At 35.8% G+C, this 27,529-nt stretch overlaps 3 protein-coding genes across 7 annotated transcripts in view; 1 reads left to right on the top strand and 2 right to left on the bottom strand.

Moving 5' to 3' along the window:
- The window catches only part of LOC306849892 (uncharacterized protein), a gene marked incomplete at its 5' end in the record, with an annotated part of 704,045 nt that overhangs the window by 290,047 nt on the left and 386,469 nt on the right, over window positions 1-27,529 (bottom strand). The window lies entirely within an intron of this gene.
- LOC306849811 (uncharacterized protein) lies at window positions 783-6,833 on the bottom strand. The gene is made up of 4 exons (XM_079385133.1): window positions 6,505-6,833; window positions 6,267-6,376; window positions 3,914-4,129; window positions 783-1,757 (listed from the first exon to the last, which is right to left on the bottom strand). Exons 1-4 carry the CDS (start codon window positions 6,822-6,824, stop codon window positions 1,609-1,611), a joined length of 795 nt encoding a protein of 264 aa, XP_079241259.1. The 5' UTR covers window positions 6,825-6,833; the 3' UTR covers window positions 783-1,608.
- On the top strand, window positions 8,265-27,486 carry LOC306848861 (endophilin-B2-like). 5 transcript variants are annotated; one of them, XM_079383617.1, is made up of 13 exons: window positions 8,416-8,583; window positions 9,330-9,471; window positions 10,315-10,443; window positions 16,505-16,638; window positions 16,717-16,809; window positions 19,788-19,850; window positions 20,622-20,645; window positions 21,748-21,837; window positions 22,082-22,182; window positions 23,305-23,319; window positions 23,405-23,618; window positions 25,143-25,254; window positions 25,914-27,486. In XM_079383617.1, the coding sequence occupies exons 1-12, from the start codon at window positions 8,521-8,523 to the stop codon at window positions 25,248-25,250; spliced, it is 1,176 nt and encodes a 391-aa protein (XP_079239743.1). In that variant the 5' UTR covers window positions 8,416-8,520; the 3' UTR covers window positions 25,251-25,254; window positions 25,914-27,486. The 5 variants fall into 5 exon arrangements, with proteins under 5 accessions (XP_079239747.1, XP_079239743.1, XP_079239746.1 ...); XM_079383618.1 differs by having other exon boundaries at window positions 8,441-8,583; window positions 27,392-27,484; XM_079383621.1 differs by lacking the exon at window positions 23,305-23,319 and having other exon boundaries at window positions 8,265-8,583; window positions 27,392-27,486.

Raw genomic sequence — 27,529 nt, 5'->3', positions numbered from 1 at the left:
AAAGTGAGTTTTATGGGCCTCAGCCTCTTGAAATCACGAAACTGAGACTGATTTTTCCAGTACAGAGGAACTCCGATTTCCCAGAACCAGCTGGCTGGTTATTTTCCTTCCCAAAACAATCCCTCGATACAGATTGTGCTGGAGTTTTACAGAAACGCATGCTTCAGATGAAGTGTGTTTTGTGTTTCTCGAGTGCACTTGATAAGCTGTGATCGACTCTTTCAGATGCGTATGGTGCTGCTCATGTGAACCGAGTGCTTGAACCAGTCTTCTGACCGCTTTATTCATATATTTCCATTCTCTTTAAGCTTTTAAACAGGAGTTCTCTCATTTATAGTAATGTGAACATACTCCAGATTGGCATTCATTTGAGCACTTTCTAAATCACAGTGCACAACATTAGCACTAAACACTATATAGGTTCACTTTGGATCACGCAAGCAGAATGACGTTCATCTGTTCAGCACCAAACACTGAGATCTTTACTGGTTCTTTAACGAGTTAAAGAGTACAAAATGCACAAGCCCTTCAAATCTCTTGCAAATAAGCTAACATTTTAATGCTATATTAATAAGATAGACCTATAACTTAATAAATGTCTATAATTTCAATGAAATTCACTTGTATTTGTATGTAGCGCACTATTTTTGTGAATCTCAAATGTGCTTTTAATAAAGTTTAAGAAACTCTTACCCATTTCTGTTTGTTGTAGTGATGGATTGATTCAAACTAAATGATCCATTTTGCTTATATCTTGTAGTATTCAATCAGCCCCTGTTATTAAAGCAATATTTTATTTGTTAAAGCCAATTAACAAACATAATGAGTTTATACACACAAGCATTTAAAAGTTTGTGGTCAGTAAGGTTTGTGAAATAGGCCTCTTTTGTTCCCCAAGGCTGCATTTATTTGATCAAAAATACAGTAAAAAGTGTAAAATATTATAATTTCAAATGACCGACTGTATTCCATTGTAATATATTGTAAAATGTCATTTATTCCTGTGATCAGAGCTGATTTTCAGCATAATTACTCCAGTCTTCAGTATCACATACTAATATATGCTGATTTGCTGCTCAAGAAACATTTCTAATTATTATCAATGCTGAAAAAGGTTTAATATGTTCATGAAAACCGTGATACATTTTCTTCAGTATTCACCGATGAATAAAATTCAAAAGAACAGCATTTTTTGAAGCAGAAATGTTTTGACATTATAAATGTCTTTACTGCCACTTTTGATCATTTTAAAGCATCCTCGCTCCTTCATTTCTTCTAAAAATTGTACAGCACTCACACCTCGGCAAACAAATTCGATTTAGATTTCAAAGACTAAAGGGACTTTGTTTATATGCATATACCTCCGGTTTCACAAACAAGGTTTAGGCCTAATCCCAGACTAAAACCTAAATCTTAGCTGTTTCAACTGATCTTAAAATATGTCTGCATTTGTCTGGTCTCAAGATGCACACCAGTAGGCTATTGTTTTTTTTTCTAAGGCATGTTTATAAAAACTACTTGAATGTCCTAATTGAACTATTGCCTAATCCTGGTTTAACCTAAGCCCTGTCTGTGAAACCAGGCCTTCGAGTTTCTGAAACAGTGAGTTCACAGCGTGTCTGTCAGCGAGTAGTTCCTCTTCCGCCTGCCGCCTTCGGACCGTTCTCTGAGCTGATAGCAGATCATACACCAAACACTGTCCTCTGGAGCCATCTGAACACCATTACTGGTCCTGAACGGCCGGAGCGCACATGATCCTACAGATACAGAGAGGATATGAAGATATCTGATAATTTCCATACCGAAATCAGGGGCATGGCTGTGAAATACCGCTGTGCAAATAATTCTGATTCAGTTCGATTCATTCACTCAAGCACTGAACTGTTTGCTATGGAAGCCCATTACCGCCACTGAATAAAAAGTAAAAAAAGAAAAAGTTTATTGACTTTTTTTCTCAGAATTGCATGATATAAACTCACAATTGTGGGTTATAAAGTCAGAATTACGATTTATAAAGTCATAATTGCGAGATAAAAACTGAGAGAAAAAAAGTCAGAATTACGAGTTCGTGTCACGCAATTACCTTTTTAATTTTTTATTCGGTGGCGGAAATGGGCTTCCATAGTTTGCATATGGTTACCGTAAAGGGATTCTTTCTCGGACAGAAAACAATAATATGAGGCAATTTATATGGACACTTATTTCCGACAAAAGTCTGAATTATAAACTCAGAATATATAAACTCAGAATATATAAACTCAGAATAGCGCATATCCGAAATCCCAATCTGATAATGATTCGTGAACCTGCACCAAAGTCCCGATCTGAATCAAATAATTCACGCTCCGAAGTTCCGATCGGAACAAAGACTAGAATACCACCCTTGTCTGAATCAAGATCAATCAGTCGAAATCAGATTGAAGTCTAATCAAATTATTCGCGATCTGAATAAAGAGATTCATGAACCTCCTCCGATATCCGATCTAAATCAAATGATTCGTGCTCTGCGCTCCTAATTCCCGAACTGAATAATGATTTGCGAATCATCGTTTTAGATCCCGATCCAAGGTCCCGATCAAATGATTTGTGATAATGGTTTAACTGATTCTGAGTTTCAAAAAGCTCTGTTTCATGTCATGCTTTGAAAAATCATTTAGCGATGTCGAAATTCAAAAATGAATGGCTCTTTTGATTTGGTTTTTGCTAGTGAATCGCTTGAACTGAATGATTGAAGTCACGAATCGAAGCGGTTACAGAGTAAATGACTCACTCAATTGATTCGCTTTGTCTGTTCTTCCGCTTTTCGTGCCTTCAGCCTTGTTTTACACGACACTGTCAGTACCAGGGGCCTGTACCATGATAGTGGCTGAACAAACTCAGGGTTACAGGATTAGATTTGAGCTGACAAAACTAAACCAATCCAATCTGGTTTTGTTGGTACCTGATCATCAGCTTTCTATGTCAACTCAAGCTTTGATCCTGAATGAAGCACATGCACTTGAAAGCGTGACATCAGTAATGAACAGCCAATCACATGCCTTTTAACTGTGATTCGCTTCTCGTAATTCAATGCCAAAAATTAAGAGATTGAAAAATATAAATACATTTACACAGCAAGGTGGAAAGAGCTGTCAGTGAAAGAGAACAACTAAAAGAAAACATCTTGCCATATCAGTTCAAGTGAAACTTGTGAAGTGAGTTTAGTTGATAATATATATATAGGTATAAGCCAAGCCACTTTCATGGTACCTAAAACCCAGGATTGGTGCAAACTCAATAGACACTTACCTGGCTTGCCAGCTAATCTAGCTTCATGGTACAGGCTCCAGTACTGGCTACAAATAAGATACGCACATTTATTTCCATTTGAAAGATCACATTCAACACAAATATACTCCATTAAAATGACTAACTGCACCTCGAAATACATGTCAGATGGAAACATTGTGCATTATGATCGAGTTTGTAGATTAATTCACTATATTTTAAATAGTTTGACCTCTGAAGTTCAGTTGGTGACAGTTTAATTGTTGCTTATCAGTATAATAAATATTCTAGAAGTTATTGTTGTATCTGATTGTATTAGTCTGTATAGAGTGATAGTCAATGTAAAAAGAGCAAATGGGAGAAGCGGATGAAGACATAACATAAACTTTATCATTCAACTGAACTGTGCTCGTATGTTTTAAACTCTTCGGCTCTTACATGTTCGTAGTCCACCCATGTATTAAATCTACGTCCTTTAAACGTGCGAATTTCTAGCGTATTTACTTTAACTTCTCTGGTAATATTAATTTTATGACCTATTTCAGATGCAGCCTTATTTCTAATCATTTTGGAGCTGTTGATGTGGTTGTAATGCCCTCTACTGGACCAACAATACCACAAGCTCATCTGAGAGATGCAGAATGACCTATAATGAAGTAAGCGGTCACACTGAGGCAGAGGATGATGAGGAAGATGGTCCCGGGACCCACGTCCACCAGCGTGCAGCCGTTCGGACACGCACAGGGGCTCTCCACCCACATCTGCAGAGGCCCGTCGGCACTGAAGCTCTGGCTGTGTGTGATGGAGCGATCCGGGCCGCACTGGTAATGAACCACAGTTTGAGGCTCACTGTCAGGAAACACTGGCAGAGAGACAGAGGTCATGAGGTCAAGATATTTTCTATTGCTTTCAGATAGCTTTAGATTTACACACATGAAATAGTTTGAGCATTTCATGATCCTGTGAAAATGTGTTACTGTGCAACATTGATTTGCTACTTGACATTGTTAGCAGGATTTTTATAGTTAACTAAAACCATTAATGTTTTGTTACTTTTAATAAAATAAACATGAACTGCAATAAAATACAATATAATTTTTTTTTAAACTTGTGTTATTTTACAAAGTACTACACCCCCCCCCCCCCCAAACTAAATAAACTAAAACTGTATAGCATATATATATATATATATATATACACAGTCATGGCCAAAAATATCGGCACCCTTGGTAAATATGATCAAAGAAGGCTGTGAAAATTAATCTGCATTGTTAATACTTTTGATCTTTCATTTAAAAAATTCATTCAAAATAATAGTTTTTCTCAAATACACTTTGGACACAATTATTGGCACCCCTAGAAATTCTTATGAGTAAAATATCTCTGAAGTATATTCCCATTCATATTCACAATTTTGAGCACTCCAGGGTGATTATGAACATGAAATGATCCAGCCTTGGCTTCCTGTTTCACAGAAATATTAATAGGAGGGAAAACAAAGCCCAGATTCCCTTAATCATCATCACAATGAGAAAAACCAAAGAATATATTTCTGATGTGCAGCAAAAGATAATTGAGCTTCACAAATTAGTGAAATGGCTTTAAGAAAAGAGCTAGAGCAGTGAAAAGTCCCATTTCCACCATCAGGGCAATAATTAAGAATTTCCAATCAACAGAAAATGTTATGAATCTGCCTGGAAGAGGACGTGTGTCTATATCGTCCTAATGCACGGTGAGAAGGAGAGTTTGAGTGGCTAAAGACTCTCCAAGGATCACAGCTGGAGAATTGCAGAAAATAGTTGAGTCTTGGGGTCAGAAAACCTTAAAAAAAATAGTCAAACAGCCCCTTCATCACCACGTGTTGTTTGGGAGGGTTTCAAGAAAAATTCTCCTAGTTCATCCACAAACAATCTCCAGCATATTCAATTATCAGACAGGACTGGAACTTCAAATGGGACTGGCTTCTATGGTCAGATGAGACTAAAGAATGAGCATTTTAGCAGCAAACACTCAAGATGGGTTTGGTGAACACCGGGATAAAAAGTGCCCCATGTGTACAATGAAATATACTGCTGTATTTGTGATGTTGTGGGCCTATATTTCTGCTGGAGGTCCTGGACATCTTGTTCAGACACATGGCATCATGGATTCTATCAAATACCAACAGATAAAAAATCAATAAGTGACTGACTCTGTTAGAAATCTTATAATGGGCCATGTTTGGATCTTCTAACTGTATAATAATCCAGACACAAACCTCAAAAACAACACAAAAATGGGTCACTGAGCACACAACCAAGCTTCTGCTGGCCATTCCAGTCCTCTGACCTGAACCCTGTAGAAAATGAGTGAGGTGAACTGAAGAGAAGAAGCTGTGAATCTAAAGGGTCTGGAGTGATTCTGGATGAAGGAATGGTCTCTGATCTCTTGTCAGGTGTTCTCTAACCTCATCAGGCATTATAGGAGATAATTTAGAGCTGTTAAACTGACAAATGGAGGTTTCAAAAAGTGCCGTTAATTGTGGCCAATGTGTATTAGAGAAAAACTTTTCATAATGATATTTCCCCCCATTTTAAATTCTAATTATCCAATGAAAGGTTAGATTTTTGCGATTTAAAAAAAAATAAAAGATCAAAAGGATTAACAATGCAGATAAATTTTCACAGCCTTCTTTGATCATATTTACCAAGGGTGCCAATATTTTTGGCCATGACTGTAGGCCTATATATATATATATATATATAGTAGTGTGAAAAAGTGTTGGCCCCCTTCCTGATTTTAATTTTTTTGCATGTTTGTCACACTTTAATGTTTCAGATCATCAAACAAATTTAAATATGAATCAAAGATAACACAAGTAAACACAACATGCAGTTTTTGAATGAAGGTTTTTTTTTTTATGAAGGGAAAACAAAATCCAAACCCACATGCATAGAATCTGCTAAAAGCCTTCAATTTAAGTGAACCATGAGTTAAAGACTTGCTTGATAGTTACTTACTGGAATAAGACACAGTGAGGGTTTTCTTTGAGTCGTTATAGCTGAATTTATTGCCTTCATGTCTGCCGTAGTTCAAGTATTGATTGATGGACCTGTTGTCCTGATGAATCCTACAGAAACAGCTTCCATGAGGTTCAATTATACAGAACATTACACCTCATCCCAACAACAGATGGGATATTCTGTGAGCTGGTATCTGGATCATAAGCAAAAATCATTTTAAATGTGCTGGTCTGACCTTATAATGACACAGGCAGCCACATCGGTGCAGGCGGTGATGCTGAAGTCCTCTGGCTGAGAGAAGGGCAGACACGGGCTGAAGGACAGCAGCACGTCTGTGTTTCCCCACGCTGATGCCAGGGGTTTGAGTCGCTGTATGAACCCATCCTCATCCGCCACTGAGCCCAGATCAATGAGGCCGGACCCGTCACGCATCAGACATTTACACCGGTTGACTTTAATACAGCCGCTGTGCTCCGGCTCGGACGGAGGGGCCGCTGCTGTGAGGCCTAGAGAGAAATAAACCACGCTCAGAACCAAGAGAACCATCACGAACATTGACCACTGCTGACTGAGTCTGACCACTAACTACTGGAGCACTAGTCAGCTAACACACTAGTGATAATAATGCACATGAACGTGTCAGATTCCAGCGCAGCTCTACATCAGCAGAACAGCTCATTATTACAAACTCTGTTTACAGTTAAGTGATTACATGATATATAAGATTGTACAAAATATTTGATATATTACAAACTATTTGCAGTTAGAAAAGTGATTGCATGACAAATTTTTATAGATAAATATAAAAAAATGTATGAAGTATACTATAATTTTTTTATATAACAAACTTTTAAGGTAAAGTGATTATATAATACATGCTAAAAATATTTTCTAAAAATAGTATGAAATATAAAAATATATATTAGATAGAATCTGTGCTTACAGTTAGTGATTACATTATATAATTATATATAAAAAAGTATAATAGCATAAAATATAAAAATTGTATATATTATATTTACATTAATCACACTTTAGCTTTTTCTAATAGCATAAAAATATATAGGCTATTAAAAAAAAATCCAGTTAGTAAAGTGCTTATATAACCTAATTTTATATAAAAAAATAAATAATAGTGTAAATATCTATCTATCGATCTTAGTTTTCATGTCTTTCCAATAACATATTTGTTTACACTCATTTTTATGAGTGCATCAAATTATTATATAGTGAAACATTTACATTTAGTCATTTATGAGAAAGCGAATTACAAAAGAGGACAATAGAAGCAATCAAAACCAACAAAAGAGCAATAATAACCAAATGCTATTATGAGGAGTCTTGATTAGCCTAAGCCTGTTATAACAACAACAACAACAAAGCTAACAAAAAGTACGTTTTTCTAACATTGCCATTAAGTTATGAAAACGTTATTTCTGATTGTTCTCTGCACGTCCAGTTTTTTTATTTTATTTTTTCCTTGGTTATGTAAACGTGTTGATGCATGAAAAATACAGTATAATTCTCATCAGTGACTGTGCATGTGTCCTAAAGTTCTGGTTGTGATTTCATCTTCATTTTCATAAATGCATGCAATCTGAAGTCGACTGAGCTATTGCTCTTTAAATAATGCGGAGCAGTAGACTGCTGAACGCACTCGTGCCTCATATTAAATACACACAAGGACTAGCCCATAGAAATATCATAAGCACAATGGCAATTGTAATTGGAGCTGCCTGTAATTGGTTCGTAATAAATAGTTTACATAATAATTATTATATTATTTTTAATAAATTACATATCTATTAAAGTTTCTTGTGTCCATGTGCAGGTATAAATTATTATTATTAATTAATTAATATCAGGAGATGCGCTGATACGCGTAACCTCACATGATAACTGTTACTTTTCTAAGCGCTGCTTTGATGGACCAATCACAGTCATTGCGCTGCTAAAATGGACCAATCACAGTCGATTGTGATTAGGGATTTTTAAGAGTCATTTTATAGAAATTACTGCGGCCGATTTTTATTTGTATACCAGCGATTAATCGTTATAAATAACGGAATCAAACGATTATACTCTTCCCAGCACAAATGTTTGCTGTAAGACAAAAACCTGTCTGAGATTTGCAAGCGAGCCGCTCAGTTAAGAGCCGTTCATGTCTCCCAGAAACCGTTGAAGACAGAAACACACGCCTCTGCGGAGCGCCTGATGCCGCGGGGATTCCGCCTCTTTCTCCGCTTACAACATGGATTTCAACATGAGGAAACTCGCTACAGATGCTGGGATATTCTTTTCACGAGCTGTTCAGGTAAAACGGGCTGTTTCTGGATAAATATACGAGTTTAAACGCGCCTGTCAGAGTCGGTGAGGAACTCGCATCTGCGTTTAGCTAACTTACAATCACACAATACAATCACAAATACACTTTTAGCACAATTACATCTAGTTTCGAACATAATTCATGTGACTAATGTAGTGTATGTTTTAAAACCAGCAATTAAATAGTGATATTGATTTGTTGAACATGAGGCGTATTTAAATATAACGTTATTAGCCTGTTTTACTTTCAGGGGCTTATAACGGTTTTATTTCCTGGGTTTATGTGTTTGCTTTATTCTTCACGATTAACGTTAACTGTGTTTTCCAAGACATTGTTAGATCCAGTGTTTCCTGTCATAGCTTTGATTCCAAAAACAGCATCATAGCTATTAAACTATTTCTTCTAAATATGTATTTAACCTAAAAAAGATCACAAAGTGAAAGTTTGGTTTGGTGGTGGCTGTGCTTTAAAATGAAATGAATATAATCTTAATTAAAATGATGAAGGATTTGGAAAGTCTGCTTAGTTACATATTTGATAATGATTAACAGTTAAAAAATTTAATCAAATGTATTCAGTTATATAATTTTAATAAAGTCATTGAAATAGTTACACTACTGATTGTAATCTGTAACCTATTGCATTTCCAAAGTAACCTTCCCAACCCTGAGTATTGATGCGTTTCCTCTCAGGAATATGACAGGTTCTTGTTGATCTCCATACTTTTGCTCCAGTTTACAGAGGAGAAACTGGGACAGGCTGAGAAGACCGAGCTGGACGCTCACTTTGAGAATCTGCTGTCCAGAGCTGACTGCACCAAAAACTGGACGGAGAAAATCTACAGACAGACTGAAGTTGTGCTTCAGCCAAACCCTGGTGAGCAGGTGCTGGTGACTCAGACACACCTGATATATAAGGGTCATGAGTCAGTTCAGGACATGTTCGACTGCTGCTGTGAACGCTGTTTCATCTGTGGCACCTTGATCTGGAAGAAACATCGGATTAAGGCTTTGATCAAACATCAACTACTGTGTATGATGATAATGACATTATTCAGGTTTTTCTGGAGAAAAGTCTTGGAGCTGTAAGTCAGAAATTATTTGTTTATCAAATAAAGCTTATATAATACAAGTATTTTGTAATAATTTAATATGATATATTATGTTATAGATTATTAATATATTATTAATACAAATAAAATATTATATTATAAATTATTAATGAAATATGTAAGGGAACAAGCCCAAAATAGAAAAAAAATGAGAGCAAAGTTCAGTCAAATTTATGAAAATTAAAATAAAATATTTTAAGCTAGTGACTCATAATAATCATATAATAATCATATAATAATAATATATAATAATCAAATTCTCACTTACCAGTTTGGAAATGATCCCTAATAAATCTATGCCTACATCATAATGTAAACATTTCCATCACAAAACAAATCAAAACTTATGAACTTTCATATTATACATTAAATCGTCATAAATGACAAAGAGCTTAAAAATCATAACGTACATATCTTATGAAAAGTCTAGGAAGAGAAAACGCCCAATATAGAGAAATTAGGGCAAATTGCATCTTTCAACACCTAAAAGAGTTCCACAAAAATTATTGTCATTGTGTTTTTTTGTTTAGTTTGTTAGAAGTGTCTTATCATGACTGCTGTTGTTAATTTGTTTTTGATGTTGCTTTATTTGTCCATTTGTGCACCAGGTGTTCGCATCGAAGAGTTCCTGTATGAAAAGCTTGACCGGAAGGTTCCACCGCGGGCCACTAATGGAGAGATCTTAGGCCAGTTCATGCTGGAGGCGGCGAAGGAGTTTGGACCAGGAACCCCGTACGGTAAGAATCCAGACTCAGAAACATGTCTGACAATGTTTTTGTTGTCCCTTTTTTTTCTTATCAGTATTTTAAAATTCTTTGCAAACCTCAGCACTGGATTGTCTTTGTGCATTTTTGGCAGAAAAAGGCTGCCAAGAGTAAACGCTTGATTTATTTTGCCTGTAAGAGTAAAATGAGATGAACTCCGCTGAGAACAAATCAAATGATGCTCTTAATCTAATTCAGTCCCCTGCAGTAACATTAAGAGCCACTGTCTGTGTTTGTGATTCTAAAGCTTCTTTTGTAGATATAATGTGAAAACACAATAGGTTAGCGAGCGCTTCGCTCTTAAAGTGGGGGAATAATTAAACCGCACCGACTGTGATGTTGAAGTTTTTCAGTGCGATTGGATTGATTTTGCAGTCTCTGATGGGTTTTCCCCGCAGGCTGTGTGGAAGCAGCCAAACCAATAAATCTCATTTTCCTTTCTGTTTCCCATTGGACTGATCAATAGTGTCAGAGGTCACAGCAGTCTGTGATGTCATTTCCTGGCTAGAATTCTTCCACAGAGATTTTCCATTTTAAAACCTTCAGTAGAAGTACCAGAGGTGTCCAATTGATTTTTTGTTGTTGCTTTTCTTGCCTCTTACATGATAATTAAATTGATCTAACTGTGCTCTAGTTATTTTTATCAACATTAATAAACCTGATTCTCAAAAACTATAATACTAAAGCTCTGCTTCAGGGTTTTATAACAGACAGAGGATGCATTTTATGCTTTCTGAGCAATTAGAAAGTCATTCTAGAAAACACATTTGTCAAAGCAGTGATTTGTAATGAGCCGTTTGTAATCAAAACAAGACCTGTGACCTGTTTTTGAGTTTCAGGTCCGTTTTGATCGAGTTGCGCACAGCTGGGAAGAAAAAAACATTGTTAAATGCAAATAAAACTGAATTCAAAATGATTATTAAAACTTAAAAATTAAATTAACCATACAGTTGTGCAGAAAATAAATATACCTATAGATGTTATGGGAGAACACTTCTCATATCATCTGTTATTAATGTCAAAAGTCCTAAATTCACCTCTCATTTGACTTTGACTTTTGAAATTTGACTTGACTACATTAAATATGGGTTGGTATAGATGATATTAGTAAATATCCATTAATAAGTGAATAAATATGAATTCCAGTGCTGAATTTTAAAATGTATTTCCTGAACGATAAATGCTTTTATTGCAGTGTTTGTTTGCCACTTGAGAAGCACAGATAATAGATCCATAGAGTGGAGAGAGAACTGTGCGCTGTCTGTTCTCAAACTAAAGTGCACTTAGTGGTTTTAAATGGCTCATTAACGTCCTGTGACTAACCACATGCTTTTAGGATGGGCTGTAGTGTCAGTCAGTGGAAGTACACGGTTTATCTCTGCAAGTACAGGACTAATGCAGTCTGTCTAAAGTATAGAAAACCTTGACGTGTCTAGTTGTAAAATTAATGGATGGAGTGTTTGTGGATGAACCTTCGACTGCATTTGCTGTAGGCCATTAATTAGGTTACTTGTGTCAAGAAAGCATGCTATAGTTTTTATTGTAGTTTATATACTGTATAGTTTTTCCATAAATACATTTAAAAGGTGTCCAAATTAGGGGTCGACCGATATGTGTTTTTCAGGGCCGATGCCGATACCGATTATTACAGACCAAGTAGACCGATAACCGATATATTGAACCGATATATATGTCTGGTGTAAAAATGAAAATGAATGTCAAAATTAAGAATAACAAGGGCTCTGACAAAAACGGCCTTCCCTAGTGTTGGTTGCACTTCTTACTCTTGTCTTCCCCCATGCATCCATCTACAATAAGGGTAATATATAAAGAGAGAGTTAAAAGCCGGCAGGAATTGTAGGTGGGGGGAGGGAATGTCCAGCGCTCTCTCCACCCTCAATACCACGACTGAGGTGCCCTTGAGCAAGGCACCGAACCCCCAATTGCTCCCCGGGCGCTGCAGCATGGCTGCCCACTGCTCCGGGTGTGTGTTCACGGTGTGTGTGTGTGTGTGTGGATTTGTTCACTACTCACTGCTGTGTGTGTGCACTTGGATGGGTTAAACGCAGAGCACCAATTTCGAGTATGGGTCACCATACTTGACAATACGTCACGACTTAAAAGTGGGGCCACTGCATGCTTCATGATTAAGCCTATGAATACTAAATACTACAGCTAAACAGCTTGGGGAAATGTAAGTATTTGGTTAGAAATGTATGTGTAATAGCATAACCTCTCATAATTCTTCATTAATTATTTTCGGTTGACTAAATCATAACCTACAAGAGGTGACTATTCAATTCATCATCTAATGCACATCAATTGATTAATTTAAAAAGCGCAATGTATATAATACGTGTAAATAATTTAATTGTCTTCATAGCTCCATTGTAGAAGTTGCGAAGAAGACTGCAACTATTTTAATGAAACTATAACACTAATAGCCTGTTATAGGCTCACTTGGTTCAATAGCCTATTGAAATGTCCCAATTTCCGTCATCCTAATCTTGGCCTATGTGACAGTAATTTCCATTAGTTTTCATTTACAGTGCAGTGCAAATGAAGGCATAAAACATTAATTTAATTTATCTTTTAATCAAATGAGAGTTGAACTCTTATTTTTTGGCAAACAAATGTGTTTACTATAAATTAAAACATGTAAGAAATAGCGTATTGTGTGATTGTTCTTTTAAACAAAATTTGTAATAATTGCAGTAGTATTAGTAAATAAACCGAACTTTTATTTTGACGGGTTGCCATGAGGACCTCTTAAGTTTCTGTAGCCTATTTATGATATGACGATCGTTTTACTCAAACGAAACAGTCAAATGCTCATGAAGTAACTCTCAGAGCAGTTCTGGGGATGATGTTCATGTATTTATGTCCTCATTTAGTGACATGGCAGATGCGGAAAACACCGCGAGCGTCGCGCAATTCAGTGTGTGTGTGTGTGTGTGTGTGTGTGTGTGTCAAAACCGCGCGTCTGTGCCTTTCACATATACAGAGACACGCCGAACATGCAGAATTCATATTTAAATAGTCTTTTTGCAGCTTAATGTTTACAGATAGTCCATATCATGAGTCGATTTAAGTGTACTGACCTACTTTTGATTAATTCATCCAAACTTTGACTAATTCCGTGACTCCGCGTTATACAGTAAATTCCATATGACTGGATTCCGCGATTCCCCCTGCGTTTCCCCCATCTCGGAAACCATAAATAGATAAAATTGAGGTTTTTACAACTTCAGTGTAGTGGATTGTAATTTATTGCAACTTGTGCAAGGTCTGCTGCTGCCTTTGAGAGAGAACTGATGCGTGATGAAGCAGCACCAGTTAGCAAGCGCTTTCGGTGTGAGAGCGCCTTTAGTCTTCCACGTTGGTCGGACTCCTGACTCTCAACAAATCAGATGCGCGGTGGGCGGAGACTAGGCCACAGAGTGGTGAGTTCCGACAGGCTGCATCAGAGCCAAATAGCGCGTTTCAAAATTAAATAACTACGCAAAACCTTGTGTAAAACATGAATGAGAGTTCATTTGTGTTTGAAATAGTTAAACTACCTTTATTAATTAAATAAATTAAATTGTTTTGACGAATCTTTTTTTTATGACGTTTTTATAAAAGCTCTATTTTTTCCTCCCCCACCCCACATGTAAAGGCTAGTTAACGGTAAATGTTGCTACCTATAGCATAAATGTTAAAACATCAACAAAATGTCCAAAAGAAAGTGTGGAAGTGATATAAGAAGCTTTTTAGTGAAGCAGCCACGCACAGTAAAGGCCATTGCACACTGAAGGCCATTGCACACTGAGTCCGAATTTTTCGTCCGAAATTTTCGCACGTTGAAAAATAAATACGACCTCACGTTTTGTCAATCACGTTTGCACACTGCCTCCGAAATTTTCGTCCGTCAAAAAAAAATTCGGATCGGGTTCGATTTTTTGCGTTTTTCGCATCCGTATAAAGCATTTTGAGATGCTTTGAGAAGGTGTTTTGACAATTCAGAGCCACCGTACAAGCGAAAGCCAAAATCCAAAATAGTGTCAGACAAATTAATACACTTCGTCTTGCAGCACAGAGCACTTTATGACAAACAAATTGCGGAATACAGAATATAAAGAACTGCTGTAGCCTATTTTTTATGCCTGGCGCGCACATTTCCGATGCCGCAGTTCGGTGTGTGTGTGTGTGTCCATACCTCAGACAGTCTCTGTTCAGGATAAATTGGTTCACGGAAATTGGTGGTCTTCTTTTTATTATGTGGATTCAGTATCGCTAGCAAAGTATCAAACTGAGGCACTGACATCCTGAAATAAACTTTGAATCTCTCGGGATAATCCCGCAGCTCTTTGATAAGGAGGTGGAACTCTCCTTCCTCTCTGCGCAAAAGGATTGGATGGACCCAATATTTCCTTTTTCTTTTTCTTTTTTTAAAAAGAGAGAGGACAACAAAATCATCCTCACTACTTAAAGACATTTTGTATAGTTTTGCGAATTTTTTCGCAACGGATTAATTAAAACGCATCGGACTCAGTGTGCAAGGTCTCTGTGCGTGACGAATTTTTAAGATTGCGAATGCGAAAAAACGCATGCGAAAATTTCGGACTCAGTGTGCAGAGACCTTGAGTCTGAATTTTTCGTCCGAAATTTTCGCACGTTCAAAAATAAATACGACCTCACGTTGTCAATCATGTTTGGACACTGCCTCCGAAATTGTCGTCCGTCAAAAAAAATCGGATCGGGTTCGATTTTTTGCGTTTTTCGCATCCGTATAAAGCATTTTGAGATGCTTTGAGAAGGTGTTTTGACCATTCAGAGCCACCGTACAAGCGAAAGCCAAAATCCAAAATGGTGTCTGACAAATTAATACACTTCGTCTTGCAGCACAGAGCACTTTATGACAAACAAATTGCGGAATACAAAGATACAGAATATAAAGAACTGCTGTTGCCTATTTTTTTATACCTGGCGCGCACCTTTCCGATGCCGCAGTTCGGGGGGTGTGTGTGTCTGTGTGTGTATCCATACCTCAGACGGTCTCTGTTCAGGATAAATTGGTTCACGGAAATTGGTGGTCTTCTTTTTAATATGTGGATTCAGTATCGCTAGCAAAGTATCAAACTGAGGCACTGACATCCTGAAATAAACTTTGAATCTCTCGGGATAATCCCGCAGCTCTTTGATAAGGAGGTGGAACTCTTCCTCTCTGCGCAATCTAAGGATTGGATGGACCCAATATTTCCTTTTTCTTTTTTTAAAAAGAGAGAGGCCAACAAAATCATCCTCACTGCTTGAAGACATTTTGTATAGTTTTGCGAATTCTTTCGCAACGGATTAATTAAAACGCATTGGACTCAGTGTGCAAGGTCTCTGTGCGTGACGAATTTTTAAGAATGCGAAAAAAAACGCATGCGAAAATTTCGGACTCAGTGTGCAGAGACCTTAAAACTAAAATACAGTATTAACATTGTAGACTACAAATAAATTTTAAAAGAGGTACAGGATCTGTAGACTAATTAATTATAGGGAAAGGAAACTACATATCCCATGACGCATATCGTGTATCTCGCGATAGTTTCACAACGAGACTTAATATTCATCTTTGAGGATGTTGAAAAGCTTCTGACCGGCGGAAAAAATTGTTAAATGAATGAATTAGATTATGAAGAGTGACGATTTGTAGATGGTGCTTTTCCTTTAATACATACCTTACGCAATCTATTTTTCAGTTACTTTTTAAAAGTGGTGGGGACAATATCGAGCCTGGTAAAAAGTGGTGGGGACATGTCCCACCCGTCCCACCCGTAAATTACGCCTATGGCTGGAAGGTGTTATTGATATTTTTTAACTCTGCTTCATCAAATTAGGTGATGATAGAACTTTTTTTTTGCAAATCAGTAGAATTCTTTTCAAGATGTGTTACTTATGCACTTAATTTATCTGTGTTGGAAATGAAATGGTTTTTGTGGGAATGAAGTAATTCTGCCCACACTGTGGGTTTTATTCGTGACTCATCTGTGCGTTGGGCGTATAGGAAGCACCCTAATCAAAGTGGGCGACTGTCAGAGGAGACTGTGTGGCGCTGAGAGAGTGTTTCTGCAGACCTCATCCATTAGCTTCCTCACACCCCTACGCAACTTTCTGGAGGGCGACTGGAGGACCATTTCTGTGAGTTTGGCTGACTCTCTTGTACTATCAGATTTGAGCATGATGCTAATATATTGAAAAATGTCATCCTCCTCGCAGAGAGAGCAGAGACTCTTGGAGAATCGGCGCTTGGATCTCGACGCCTGTAAAGCGCGACTCAAGAAGGCCAAAGCAGCAGAGGCCAAAGCGGCTGTAAGATTTATTTCCCCTGTTCTCTCCTCCTTTTTCTTCTCTTTTCTCTAAATCATAAGGGATTTAGCATTTCTGATTTTGGTTCACATTTAAGTTTTCTTAAAGGAACAGTTCAGCCAAAAATGAAAATTTACTGAAAATGAACACCCCCTCAGGCCAGTCCAAGATGTAGATGAGTTTGTTTCTTCATCAGATTTGGAGAAATGCAGCATTACATGACTTGCTCAGCAATGGATGCTCTGCAGTGAATGGGTGCCGTCAGAATGAGAGTCCAAACATCTGATAAAAACATCACAATAATCCACAAGTAATCCACACCACTCCAGTCTGTCAGTTAATGTTTTGTGGAGTGAAAATCTGTGTGTTTGTTAGAAACAAATTTATCAAGACGTTTTCAATTTAAACTGTTGCTTCCGGCTAAAATCTGAGTCCATAATCCATAATGACGCTTCATCCAATGAAAAAGTCTGTCTGCTGTTGTCCTCTCACATCAAAATCCACCCTAAAATTTGTTTAGAATTGTTTTAGACTTTTCTCTTGTAAACGGTGCTTGATCTGTGCAGATTTCTCTCCTGATTCAGACTAGGGGACTTTTTCACTGGGAAGAAGCAATTATTAAGCAATAAATATATTTGTTTCTTACAAACACACAGCTTCTGGTTTCACAAGACATTAACTGATGGACTGGAGTGGTGTGGATTATTGTGATGTTTTTATCAGCTGTTTGGACTCTCATTTTGACGGCACCCATTCACTGCAGAAGTTTGTTAGGCCCCGTTTACACTAATGCATTTTTGTTTTAAAACAGCGTTTTAGAATGAAAGCGATCAACGTTTCCACTGGCGTTTCCACTGCGTTTCAGAAACAATCTCTATTTACACTACACAACCGAAAATGCATGTCACATGATCATTCATGCAGGTACAGTCATAGATATGTGTAGGTAGATTCCCTGTTATTTAGTCTGCGTGCTTGGAGCGGTCGAATGGGTAATCTACCCATACATATCTATGGGTACAATAACGAGCATGATGTTATTGTTTACACGGTCATGAAGGGAACGCAGAGCGAATGTGGGCAGCCACGCCATCATTTCAAAAGTCTCCGTTTTGGTCCGTTTACACTGAAACGCAACCCCAGAGTTTTCAAACTAAAATGGGGTTTTCAAAAGTCTCCGTTTTCGACCTGGAAAACACAGGAGTAGTGTAAACGATAGGCATAACCAATTGTCTTGAAGAGTCCCTTCTTATGTGTATTTTATTTGATTACGATCTTCTGTCCTGCAGAATGCAAACATTTCAAAACTGTTATTCAATTTTGGTATTGTAAAAAAGGTAATTAGTTGTGAATAATAACTGGTTCTTGATTTCCATTCCAACCCTCTCATTCCTCTTCCTTATTGTCACACTTTTATGATATCACTCGATATGGGTCTCTTCCTCGTGTTTGTTGTGTGTGGTTGTGAATATTGAGTGATTTCTCACCTGTTGATCGAGCACTAACCGTGTGTCTCTGCTTTAACCTTCACAGTGTGAGGGAGAAGTGAGTATCACAGTGTGTTTCCTCTTATGCACATTATGCTTTTTTTGTTTTTTGCCTTTTTAACTGTTTTTAAAAATTACAATGACATGAAGTCCTCTCAGTTTTGTTCCTCATTTTTCATGAACTCCACTAAGATCTTCTTTTGAATGATATGATGGAATTACTTGTATCTGAGTAAACCTTTAAAATATAGATTTTCAGAATGCAGCACAATAAGCTTAAAGATTTTTTTTTTTTTTTTTTTGAATGTCTCCCAAAAGGTAGGGGGGATAATTTCTACATTTACAAATTCTTCATTTATAAAGGTTTCTATGCCCTTCATTTAAAAAATATATGGTATTTAGTACTTGAGAATTCCAGTGTTCTGGCTATATAAAACTCACTTTATTGCCACAAGTCAAATATACAGAGTCATGCAGATGCACAATTTTACACACTACTTATGCATGTTTTGTATTTTTGTGCTTATTAGAGTATCATTTTGTTGGCTTATAAACATGCCAGTGTTATTTTAGTATTATTTAAATACTTTTTTAGTATTTATTTTTATTTTGAATATTTATTTTTATATTTCCTGTTTTCATTTTAAATCATTTAATTTAATTTTGGTTTAGGTTTGAGTAATTTTATGTGCTTTTGTCCTTTGTATTAGCTTTTTTAATATTTCATATTTAGCTTTCATTCATTTTTATTTCAGCCAAGGCAACATTTCTAAAATTTTTTATTAAATTGTATTTTATTTTATTTCAGTTACTGCCATAATATATTTAGTTTTAGTTAGCAATAACATGCTACTACAAACTATTGGAAATAAGCCGTGAGCATTAGCAGAGATTCAGCCCCTGTTGAAAATCAGTTTGAGGATCCATTTCAGTTATGATGCTGCCTGAGATTGTTATTGCCGGTGTAGACAGTCGACAGCGAGGGTCTGGAACAGAGAAATCAATCAAACCTTCCTCTGACAGAATAACTGCATTCTGTAGATTTGAGCATCAGCTGTCGCTCTTAACAGTGTCCTCTAGTGGCTAATATATGAACAGAGAGTGTAGTTTGTGATCATGTGATCATCTGTTCCATCATATCATAATCCACACCCACTCAAATTGCTTTGGGTTTCATTAAAGCAACAGAATTTATACATAATGCACTTAAAGATGCAATATTTCAGTTGCAATATCTTTATTTTATCATTCAGCAAGATCAAAGATCAGATGTTTTCATTCTTAGCTAAACAATCTAAATTTGAACACATTATTCTGATCTTTGAATCTTTTTAGCTGTAGTTCTGATGCATGAAGGCTTTTAGAAGAGAATTCATTGCTACTTTTTTTTTTAGTTTCTCACAATGACCAGCAGTTATCATCCTATAGTTCAGTGCAGCGGATGAAGATGAAGGCAGGAGGTGTGTATTAAAGTGTGTTCCTGTTTGTTTTAAGGCTGTTCCAGACTTTCAAGAGACAAGACCGCGTAATTATGTGCTGTCTGCCAGCGCATCTGCGGTAAGAACGTCCTGCGGTCTTCACTGCCTGAGACGTCCACCTCCACACAAGCATATTTCCAGTATTAATATTCATGAGAGACACAAACTGTCATTCATTATTCTGACATGCTGTTGTCAAATCGCAGTGTTTTCCTACATCCTGCGAGAGATGTGATTTTACCATGATACAAATCAGCATATGGAAGCTTATTTCCATCACAGAATAAAAAAAATTAAAAAGATGCTTTTTTTTCACAGACCAGACTTTTTTCTCACAATTCTGAGAGAAAAGGGAAATATTGCAAGATATATACTCAGAATTGCGACATACAAACTCTCAAATTAGCAAGAGACAACAAAGTCAGCATTGTGAGAGAAAAAGAAACAAATACCTTTTATATTTTTTTGTTCTGTAGAACAAAAACAGAATTGCGAGATTTAAACCCAGAATTCTAAGAGAAAAGTCAGAATTGTGAGACATAAACCCGGAATTATGAGTTTATAACTTACATTTGAGAGTTTCTAAGAAACAAAAAGTCTAATAGCTAATACTCACCACTATAATAAAACTAATCACGCTTTTTTTTGCTTTTATTTCACGTTTACTTTCATCATTTATAGTTTGATCCTCAGAGATGTCAGCATTCTGAATTACATTAACAGTCACACTTTGTTCCTTTGTGTTCTGCTGTAATTAAACACAGCTTGAGTTTAATACTTCTTATCATTGTAATGCTCTCTGTGCTCTTATCTTGTCATGTCTTTCTGTTTGTCTCTCTTTTCTGATCAGCTCTGGAATGAGGAGCTTGATAAAGTAAGTGTGACATGACAAATATATACATTGATGTTTATATATATTCTGTAGTAAAGTTTAGTTACTGTCTTCTGGTTTGGTTGTCATTAATTGTCAGGTCAGCGCAGAGCACTTTATATACGTTGCGTATGTGCAGGGTTATTGTCAAATAACAATAAAAGCTAGAATTAAAACTAAAAACATCAAAAATAGTTTTTGTTACTTGGAAAAAATAAACGTGAACTGAAATAAAAGGAAAAAATGAGATTTTTTTTGTTTATTTTTTTATTTAATTTTTTTAGATGGTTACTAAGAGATCATAATTTTCTTATTTTCTTTTAGCATAATTTATTAAAATAACAAAAACTAAGACTGAAATAAAATCAATAAGAATTATAATAAAATATAATTATTGACTAATATAAACTAATAAAAATGTTAGAAACAAAAATTGCTAAAAAACTAAATTGCTAAAAATTTAACTGCAATTAAAATGTAAAATATACAAATACAAACAATTAATTAATGCAAATTAATAAAAACTATAGTAAATGATACAAAAATAACACTGGTAATGTGATGGGTAAATTAATTTCCTTTGAATTTAAATTTGGACGAATCTCATGGAGAAAACTGCATATTTCAAAATGAATGACTTTTTGCATGATATAAATTCAATAAATGAACACTATTAAAATGTTTAGCATTGTGACATTATTTTCATGAATAATGAAAAACACATTGAGAATATTAATATTGAGAATATAAGAGAAAATAAGAATTCAGTCATGAAAATAATGTCACAAATCTATTTCTCATTTGCTTATTTTTTCCATTTGACTTTGAAAAGAATCCTCAGATTCTGTTTTCTGGGGCCAGTTGTATAAAATACTTAGACTAGTTTTATTTATTAGTTATTCTTTGAGACTGCTCATAAAAAAAACAAACAGGTATTTAAAATGTACATCAGTCTAATTTGAATCTGAAAAGCATGACGGACTTTACTAACAGCAAATTGGTTAGACTTGTTCTTAAGAGAGTCCTATAGTGTTCATGCAACTCTAAATGCAGATGAATCTTGTGCCGATGTCAATTTTGGATTTGTTTTCTCTGTCATATGGAGGCGGAGCATGAATTGCGTGTTGCTCAGACAGAGTTTGACAGACAGGCTGAGGTCACCACACTGCTCCTGGAGGGCATCAGCAGCACGCACGTGAGCCATTTTGACATGCATGCTGCACACCTGAGCAGAAGCATATGTTTGAATAGCATATGTAAACAAGCCACTTCAAACTGATAACCCTTATTGTCAGGATGGGCTTAAAGGCTTTCAATAGCATTTCAAATCATTGTTCAAAATAACCTATTATTCTCATGCAAACAAATGAAGTGCAGTCTGTGTTTGCACAGCGTGCTATGGGTTTTAAAGGGACAGGACATCTTTTCTGTCTGTGCAGGTGAATCACCTGCGCTGCTTGTGTGAGTTTGTGGAAGCGCAGGCGATGTATTACCGCCAGTGTCACAAGTACATGCTGGAGTTGCAGGGAGAGCTGGGCAGGTGGTGATACATCAGATTTCATTCATGTGCAAAATGCTATTTGGGTCACTGAATAAAATAAATAAAAAAAAACATTTAAAACATTAAATGTTAACACTTTACAGTAAGGTCTCATAGTTATTGCATTAGCTAACATGAGAAATATATTTCTTACAACATTTTATTTATCTTCGTTAATAAAAGTGCAATTGTTCATTTATGTTAGTTCACAGTGCATTACCTAATATTTACAGATACAGCTTTTGATTTGAAAAATGATTAATAAATGATGTAAAAGTATTAGGGCTGGGTAAAAAATATCGATTCTCCGATTTTAATCGATCTTCAGTTTAACGCAACGATATCGATTCGGGAAATCCCCGAATCGATTCTTAATGCGCGTGCTTCACGTAAGAGGATATGAATATTCACCTCTCGTCCTGAAGGTGTCACCATCTTTCGAATTGCTCCACTAAAAAAAACAACTGTGTGCACCCTATTATTAATGTAGATGTGTATTTCAGTAATAACCTTAAGTAGGAGAGTTTCAGTTACCAGCATTTATATCAAAATATGGATCCCATGTCTGCAAAACTAACATTTTAAATGAAATATTGATAGCTAATCGATATCGAATCGAAACCATAAAAATAAGATCGAATCGCAGAATTGGTCACAATACCCAGCCCTAAAAAGTATTATTCTTTGTTAGTTCATGTTAACTACTACAGTTAAATAATGTTAACAAATAGAACCTTATTTTAAAGTGTTAACTATTAAATTAAAGATAACTTTACAGTGGAAAATATGACTTGGTGCACCGTAAAGGAATAGTTCACCCAAAAATGACAATTTGATGAGAAATTTACTCGCCCTCAGGCAGTGGACAGGAGTGGTGTGGATTATTGTGATGTTTTTATCAGCTGTTTGGACTCTCATTCTGACGGCACCCATTCACTGCAGAGCATCCATTGGTGAGCAAGTGATGGAATTCTGATCTCAGATGGCCTGAGAGTGAGCACATACCAAGCAAATAATAATGTTTTGGTGAACTATTCCTTTTAAATATTTGATTTGTAGATCATGACATCACAGTCATTATTATAAACACCTGTTTTACTTTTCCCACCCATCTGCTCACAGTTGCAGTGGAGACATGTGAGTTTTGAGTTTGTCGTCTTGTTAGTATTCACACTAGTCAGCAGAGCCTTATAGTGTTCTCTATCAATCTTCTCTCTTTCAGAAGATGCCCCGACTCTTTGGGTGTGAATACCCTCCCCGCCGGCAGCCCCACGGATCCGTCCGCCTTCCTGCCGCTGAACTCTCCGTCTCCGCTGGAAGCAGACGCTCTGCAGATTGAAGAAGTTCAGCCGCCCGCCAGCGGCACACGCAAGGCCAAAGTGCTGTATAACTACGACGCTGCAGACTCCAGTGAGCTCTCGCTGCGGGCCGATGAGGTGAGCAGATGCTTGATGGAAGATAAAGGGTCTGATATGAGTCTAATAGGGATGTTAGCTGCTCTGAAAATAATATTGCATAATATCCGAGACTGCATTTCATGAACCAATCAAATTGTGATGGATAAAATTAATTCCATCCGCAATTATTCCTTATGGAATTAAAAGTAAAATTATTGTTTATTATATGCCATATTTGTTAAAATTAAAGGAATTGTGAAAGGTTTATCATGATGTTGATTTAATGCATTATAAGTTGATATTGGGATATATTATTTATTTATTTTAAGTAAAAATGGGTGATATATTGAGTTTCCTGGAAATGTGAAATTAAACATTGTGAAACTAGTTAGGAACATTGAGGAAAGCATACCATGATATTTTAAAGTAGATTTTTAATGTGTTTTGGTTCTTGCATTAAGTATTTATTTATTTATTTGGCTATAGTGGCAGTTTGTTTGTCGTTTAGGAATTTTTTTTTTCTGAATATTTTAAATATTTGCTATAAAAACCATCTATTTACTTAATTGTAGCCCTTTGTGATGAATAAAATTAAGCCCTGTCATTAATTCTTACCTAATATTCTGTTTCAGTTGAAAATTACACATTAATTCTAATTACAATTCATGTTTATCATGTCACATTTAGCGTTAAAATTAAATGAGTTGTGAATGGTTTTTCATGACAATTTAATGCATAATAAGTTCATTTAGTTTATTTTATTTATTTATTCATTTTTAGTAAAATTATGTTTTGAATATGTAATTATATTTACAACGAATTTGCTGGCAATTTAAAATGAAATATTGTGAAAATAGTTAGAAACAATGAAGAAAACATACCGTGGGATTTTTTAATGCGTTTTGCATTAAATATTTTGAAATATTTTTGGCTATAGTGATAGTTTAGTTGAATTGATTGTTTTTTAAACCATTTAATTTAAATATTGTTGAATATTTAACCTTTTTCTGATAATAAGCATCTATTTACTTCATCATAGGCAACTTTTCATGATCCAGTCAAGTTGTTATGAATAAAATGAAGGCCCGCCATGAATTATTTCTCACTGGATATTCTGTTTCACCTGAAAATACAACATTGATTTTAATGTTCATCATATGTCACTTTAATGTTAAGATTAAATGAATTGTGAATGGTTTTTCATGATGATTTAAAGCCTTATAGTTGACTCTGGCTAGTTTAAATGTCTCTTTAGTAAAATTGGGTGATACACTGAATATTCAAGTATATTGACAATGATTTTGCAGGCAATGTGAAATTAAACATTGTAAATATGGTGGCGAACAGTGACGAAAACATTCACAAACTAGATTTTTAATGTGTTTTGCTTCTTGGATTAAACATTTTGAATATATTTGGCTACAGTGAAAGTTAGGTCGAACTGATGATGCCATTTCATTTGAATGTTGTTGAATATTTAGGATGTTTGCTATGTGTGTTTACTTGAAAAGCATCCTAAAGACTGTAAATTAATTAATTACACTTATCTGATTGGACGATCAGCTCATCACCGTGTACACAGTGCCTGGAATGGACTCTGATTGGCTGATTGGAGAGCGAGGAAACCAGAAGGGGAGGGTGCCTGTTACATATCTGGAGCTGTTGAGCTAAAGAGGCAAGACACATACACATACACACATGCACATAGTTTCCAGCTTTAACACCCAGCAGTGAGCAAACGGAATCATGGACACTTATGAGATCAACCCATGTGTTCATCTCTATGTCCATCAAACTTTTGTGTTTATATGCATGTCAATGGGATACTGATTGACTGGGGCTTCATTTTTCTGTTTGATTTGAATTTTTTTACGATGTTCAACTCTCTGCCATATTTAAAATTATTTTGGAGGATTGATATCACTTGGTAATATTAAAATCCATCACTTTTTAATACTCAACATTAAACCCTTATAAATGAATAAATAACGGGACTAGTCAGGATTATAATTAATAATACATCATGAAATCATTAAATCACACAAGTACTCACCAGTGCAAAACAAATCTCAGAACTAATAATTCATTCACAAATGCCTGAAACATCCACTCATTGTGAGCACGTGTGTGTATGTATGTGCCTGTTTTCTGCACTAAAATCTGTCCTGTGGTCAGTCAGAATGACTTTCCTACCTTCAGTATACAGTTAACAATCTTGATTCAGCTTGTCCTTAAAGCTGATGACAGAAATAAGCTCAATATTAAATGTTCAAAGGTCATTTACGGCATCTAAGCATTAACATATTTGCACTGTTTTGCAACTTTGTTTTCTAGCAGACCTCCGTGAGCATAAATTAAACACGGCCTTAACCGCATCTCATGCAGACAGATGTAATGTAATGAGCTACAGCTAATAATGTCTACAATAGCACCACTGTTACAAATATTCTGTGGAGTGACCATGTGATAGAGATCAGAATATGAATGTTGATCTCCAGCCTTACAGTCTTTATAAAACTTGTTTTTCTTGCATGAGGAACTTGACAGTGCAATAATACATGCTCATGCTCAGAAAATGTACAGTTGCTCTGCTTTAAGTGCCACTTAAGTTAGAATTATTTTGAAATCTCCTTTAATTAGACAAAATCATATGAAGTATCTCCATCTTAAGGCCCATTTTGGCATGATTTACAGAGTTTTACTGTAACTGTTATTGTTTAGAAATGTGCTGTTGCCACATTAAAGTGTTCTTTTAAAGGAATAATTCACCCAAAAATGAAAATTTGCTGATAATTTCCTCACTCAGTCTTAGGCCATCCAATATGAGTTAGTTTCTTCATCAGATTTGGAGAAATGTAGCATTGCATCGCTCTGCAGTGAATGGGTGCCGTCAGAATGAGAGTCCAAACAGCTGATAAAAACATCACAATAATCCACACCACTCCAGTCCATCAGTTAACATCTGGAGAAGACAAAAGCTGCGTGTTTGTAAGAAACAAATACATACCTGATGTTACCTGATGGACTGGAGTGGTGTGGATTATTGTGATGTTTTTATCAGCTGTTTGGACTCTCATTCTGACGGCACCCATTCACTGCAGAGCATCCATTGCTGAGCAAGTGATTTCTCCGAATCTGATGAAGAAACAAATTCATATTTATCTCAGAAGTTTTTATCAAACTTTAATTTTTGCCTGAAGTATTTCTTTAGTCTCATCTACTGATTTAAATGTGTTTGCTCTGTTTTGTGTCCGGCTCAGTAGAAGCACTTGAGATCACTGCAGCTATAGAGCAATGCATGAGTTTCATTACCTCTCAAACTATTCTGACTGATGTACTTTATAATAATAATAATAATAATACAGTTTTATTTATTGATATGGTACATCATTTCTGAAAACCAAGGTTGCTCTGTGTGTTGATGTAACCATACTTGATTTATTTATGCCATAATGAACTGCACTGCACCACCTGTATTATATGACACCTATTAATATATTTATTTTTAATAGATTTTAGACCTTGTTTAGGTTTAGAGTTTGGCTTCATCTTTATTTATTTTATTAGTGTCAAAGTGCAGCTAAACGTTATTTAGATATTTTGTTCAGTGTGCAGTATTTAATGTTTTATTTTACTTCTGATGTTTTTATTCGTTTAACTCTATTGTAAATCATTATGAATTATGCATGTATAATGGCCAAAATAAATTCATGAAGAAATGAACCCATTTAAGCCAACATGGTCATTTCTTTTCTTCTGAGAGAAAGCTTTTGTTTATGATGCCCTCTGTTGGTCATATCTTGTTTCTCCAGCTCTGGTTTGCTCTTCATTGTGTTTAATTGCGACTCTCCAAGCCATGTGGACAGAATCAAGCTTAGTAATGTAATAAAAGCCATTTTATTGCTATATATTGCTTTCGAGGTCTTCACTGATCATTTAAACAGGTGTTG

The sequence above is a fragment of the Barbus barbus genome, assembly GCF_936440315.1.
Source record: "Barbus barbus genome assembly, chromosome: 29".
NCBI classification, from domain to species: Eukaryota; Metazoa; Chordata; class Actinopteri; order Cypriniformes; family Cyprinidae; genus Barbus; species Barbus barbus.
This window is presented reverse-complemented; position numbering and strand designations above follow the sequence as displayed.

Bases quoted from the DNA above. Each gene is read 5' to 3' on its own strand.
- LOC306848861 (XM_079383617.1), top strand. From the start codon at position 8,521: ATGGATTTCAACATGAGGAAACTCGCTACAGATGCTGGGATATTCTTT. The intron at 8,584-9,329 runs GTAAAACGGGCT...CTTTTGCTCCAG, and splicing joins TCTTTTCACGAGCTGTTCAG to TTTACAGAGGAGAAACTGGG. The intron at 21,838-22,081 runs GTGAGCCATTTT...CTGTCTGTGCAG, and splicing joins AGGGCATCAGCAGCACGCAC to GTGAATCACCTGCGCTGCTT.
- LOC306849811 (XM_079385133.1), bottom strand. From the start codon at position 6,824: ATGTTCGTGATGGTTCTCTTGGTTCTGAGCGTGGTTTATTTCTCTCTA. The intron at 6,377-6,504 runs GTCAGACCAGCA...CTGTTTCTGTAG, and splicing joins GCTGCCTGTGTCATTATAAG to GATTCATCAGGACAACAGGT. The intron at 1,758-3,913 runs GTCATTCTGCAT...CTGTATCTGTAG, and splicing joins GACCGCTTACTTCATTATAG to GATCATGTGCGCTCCGGCCG.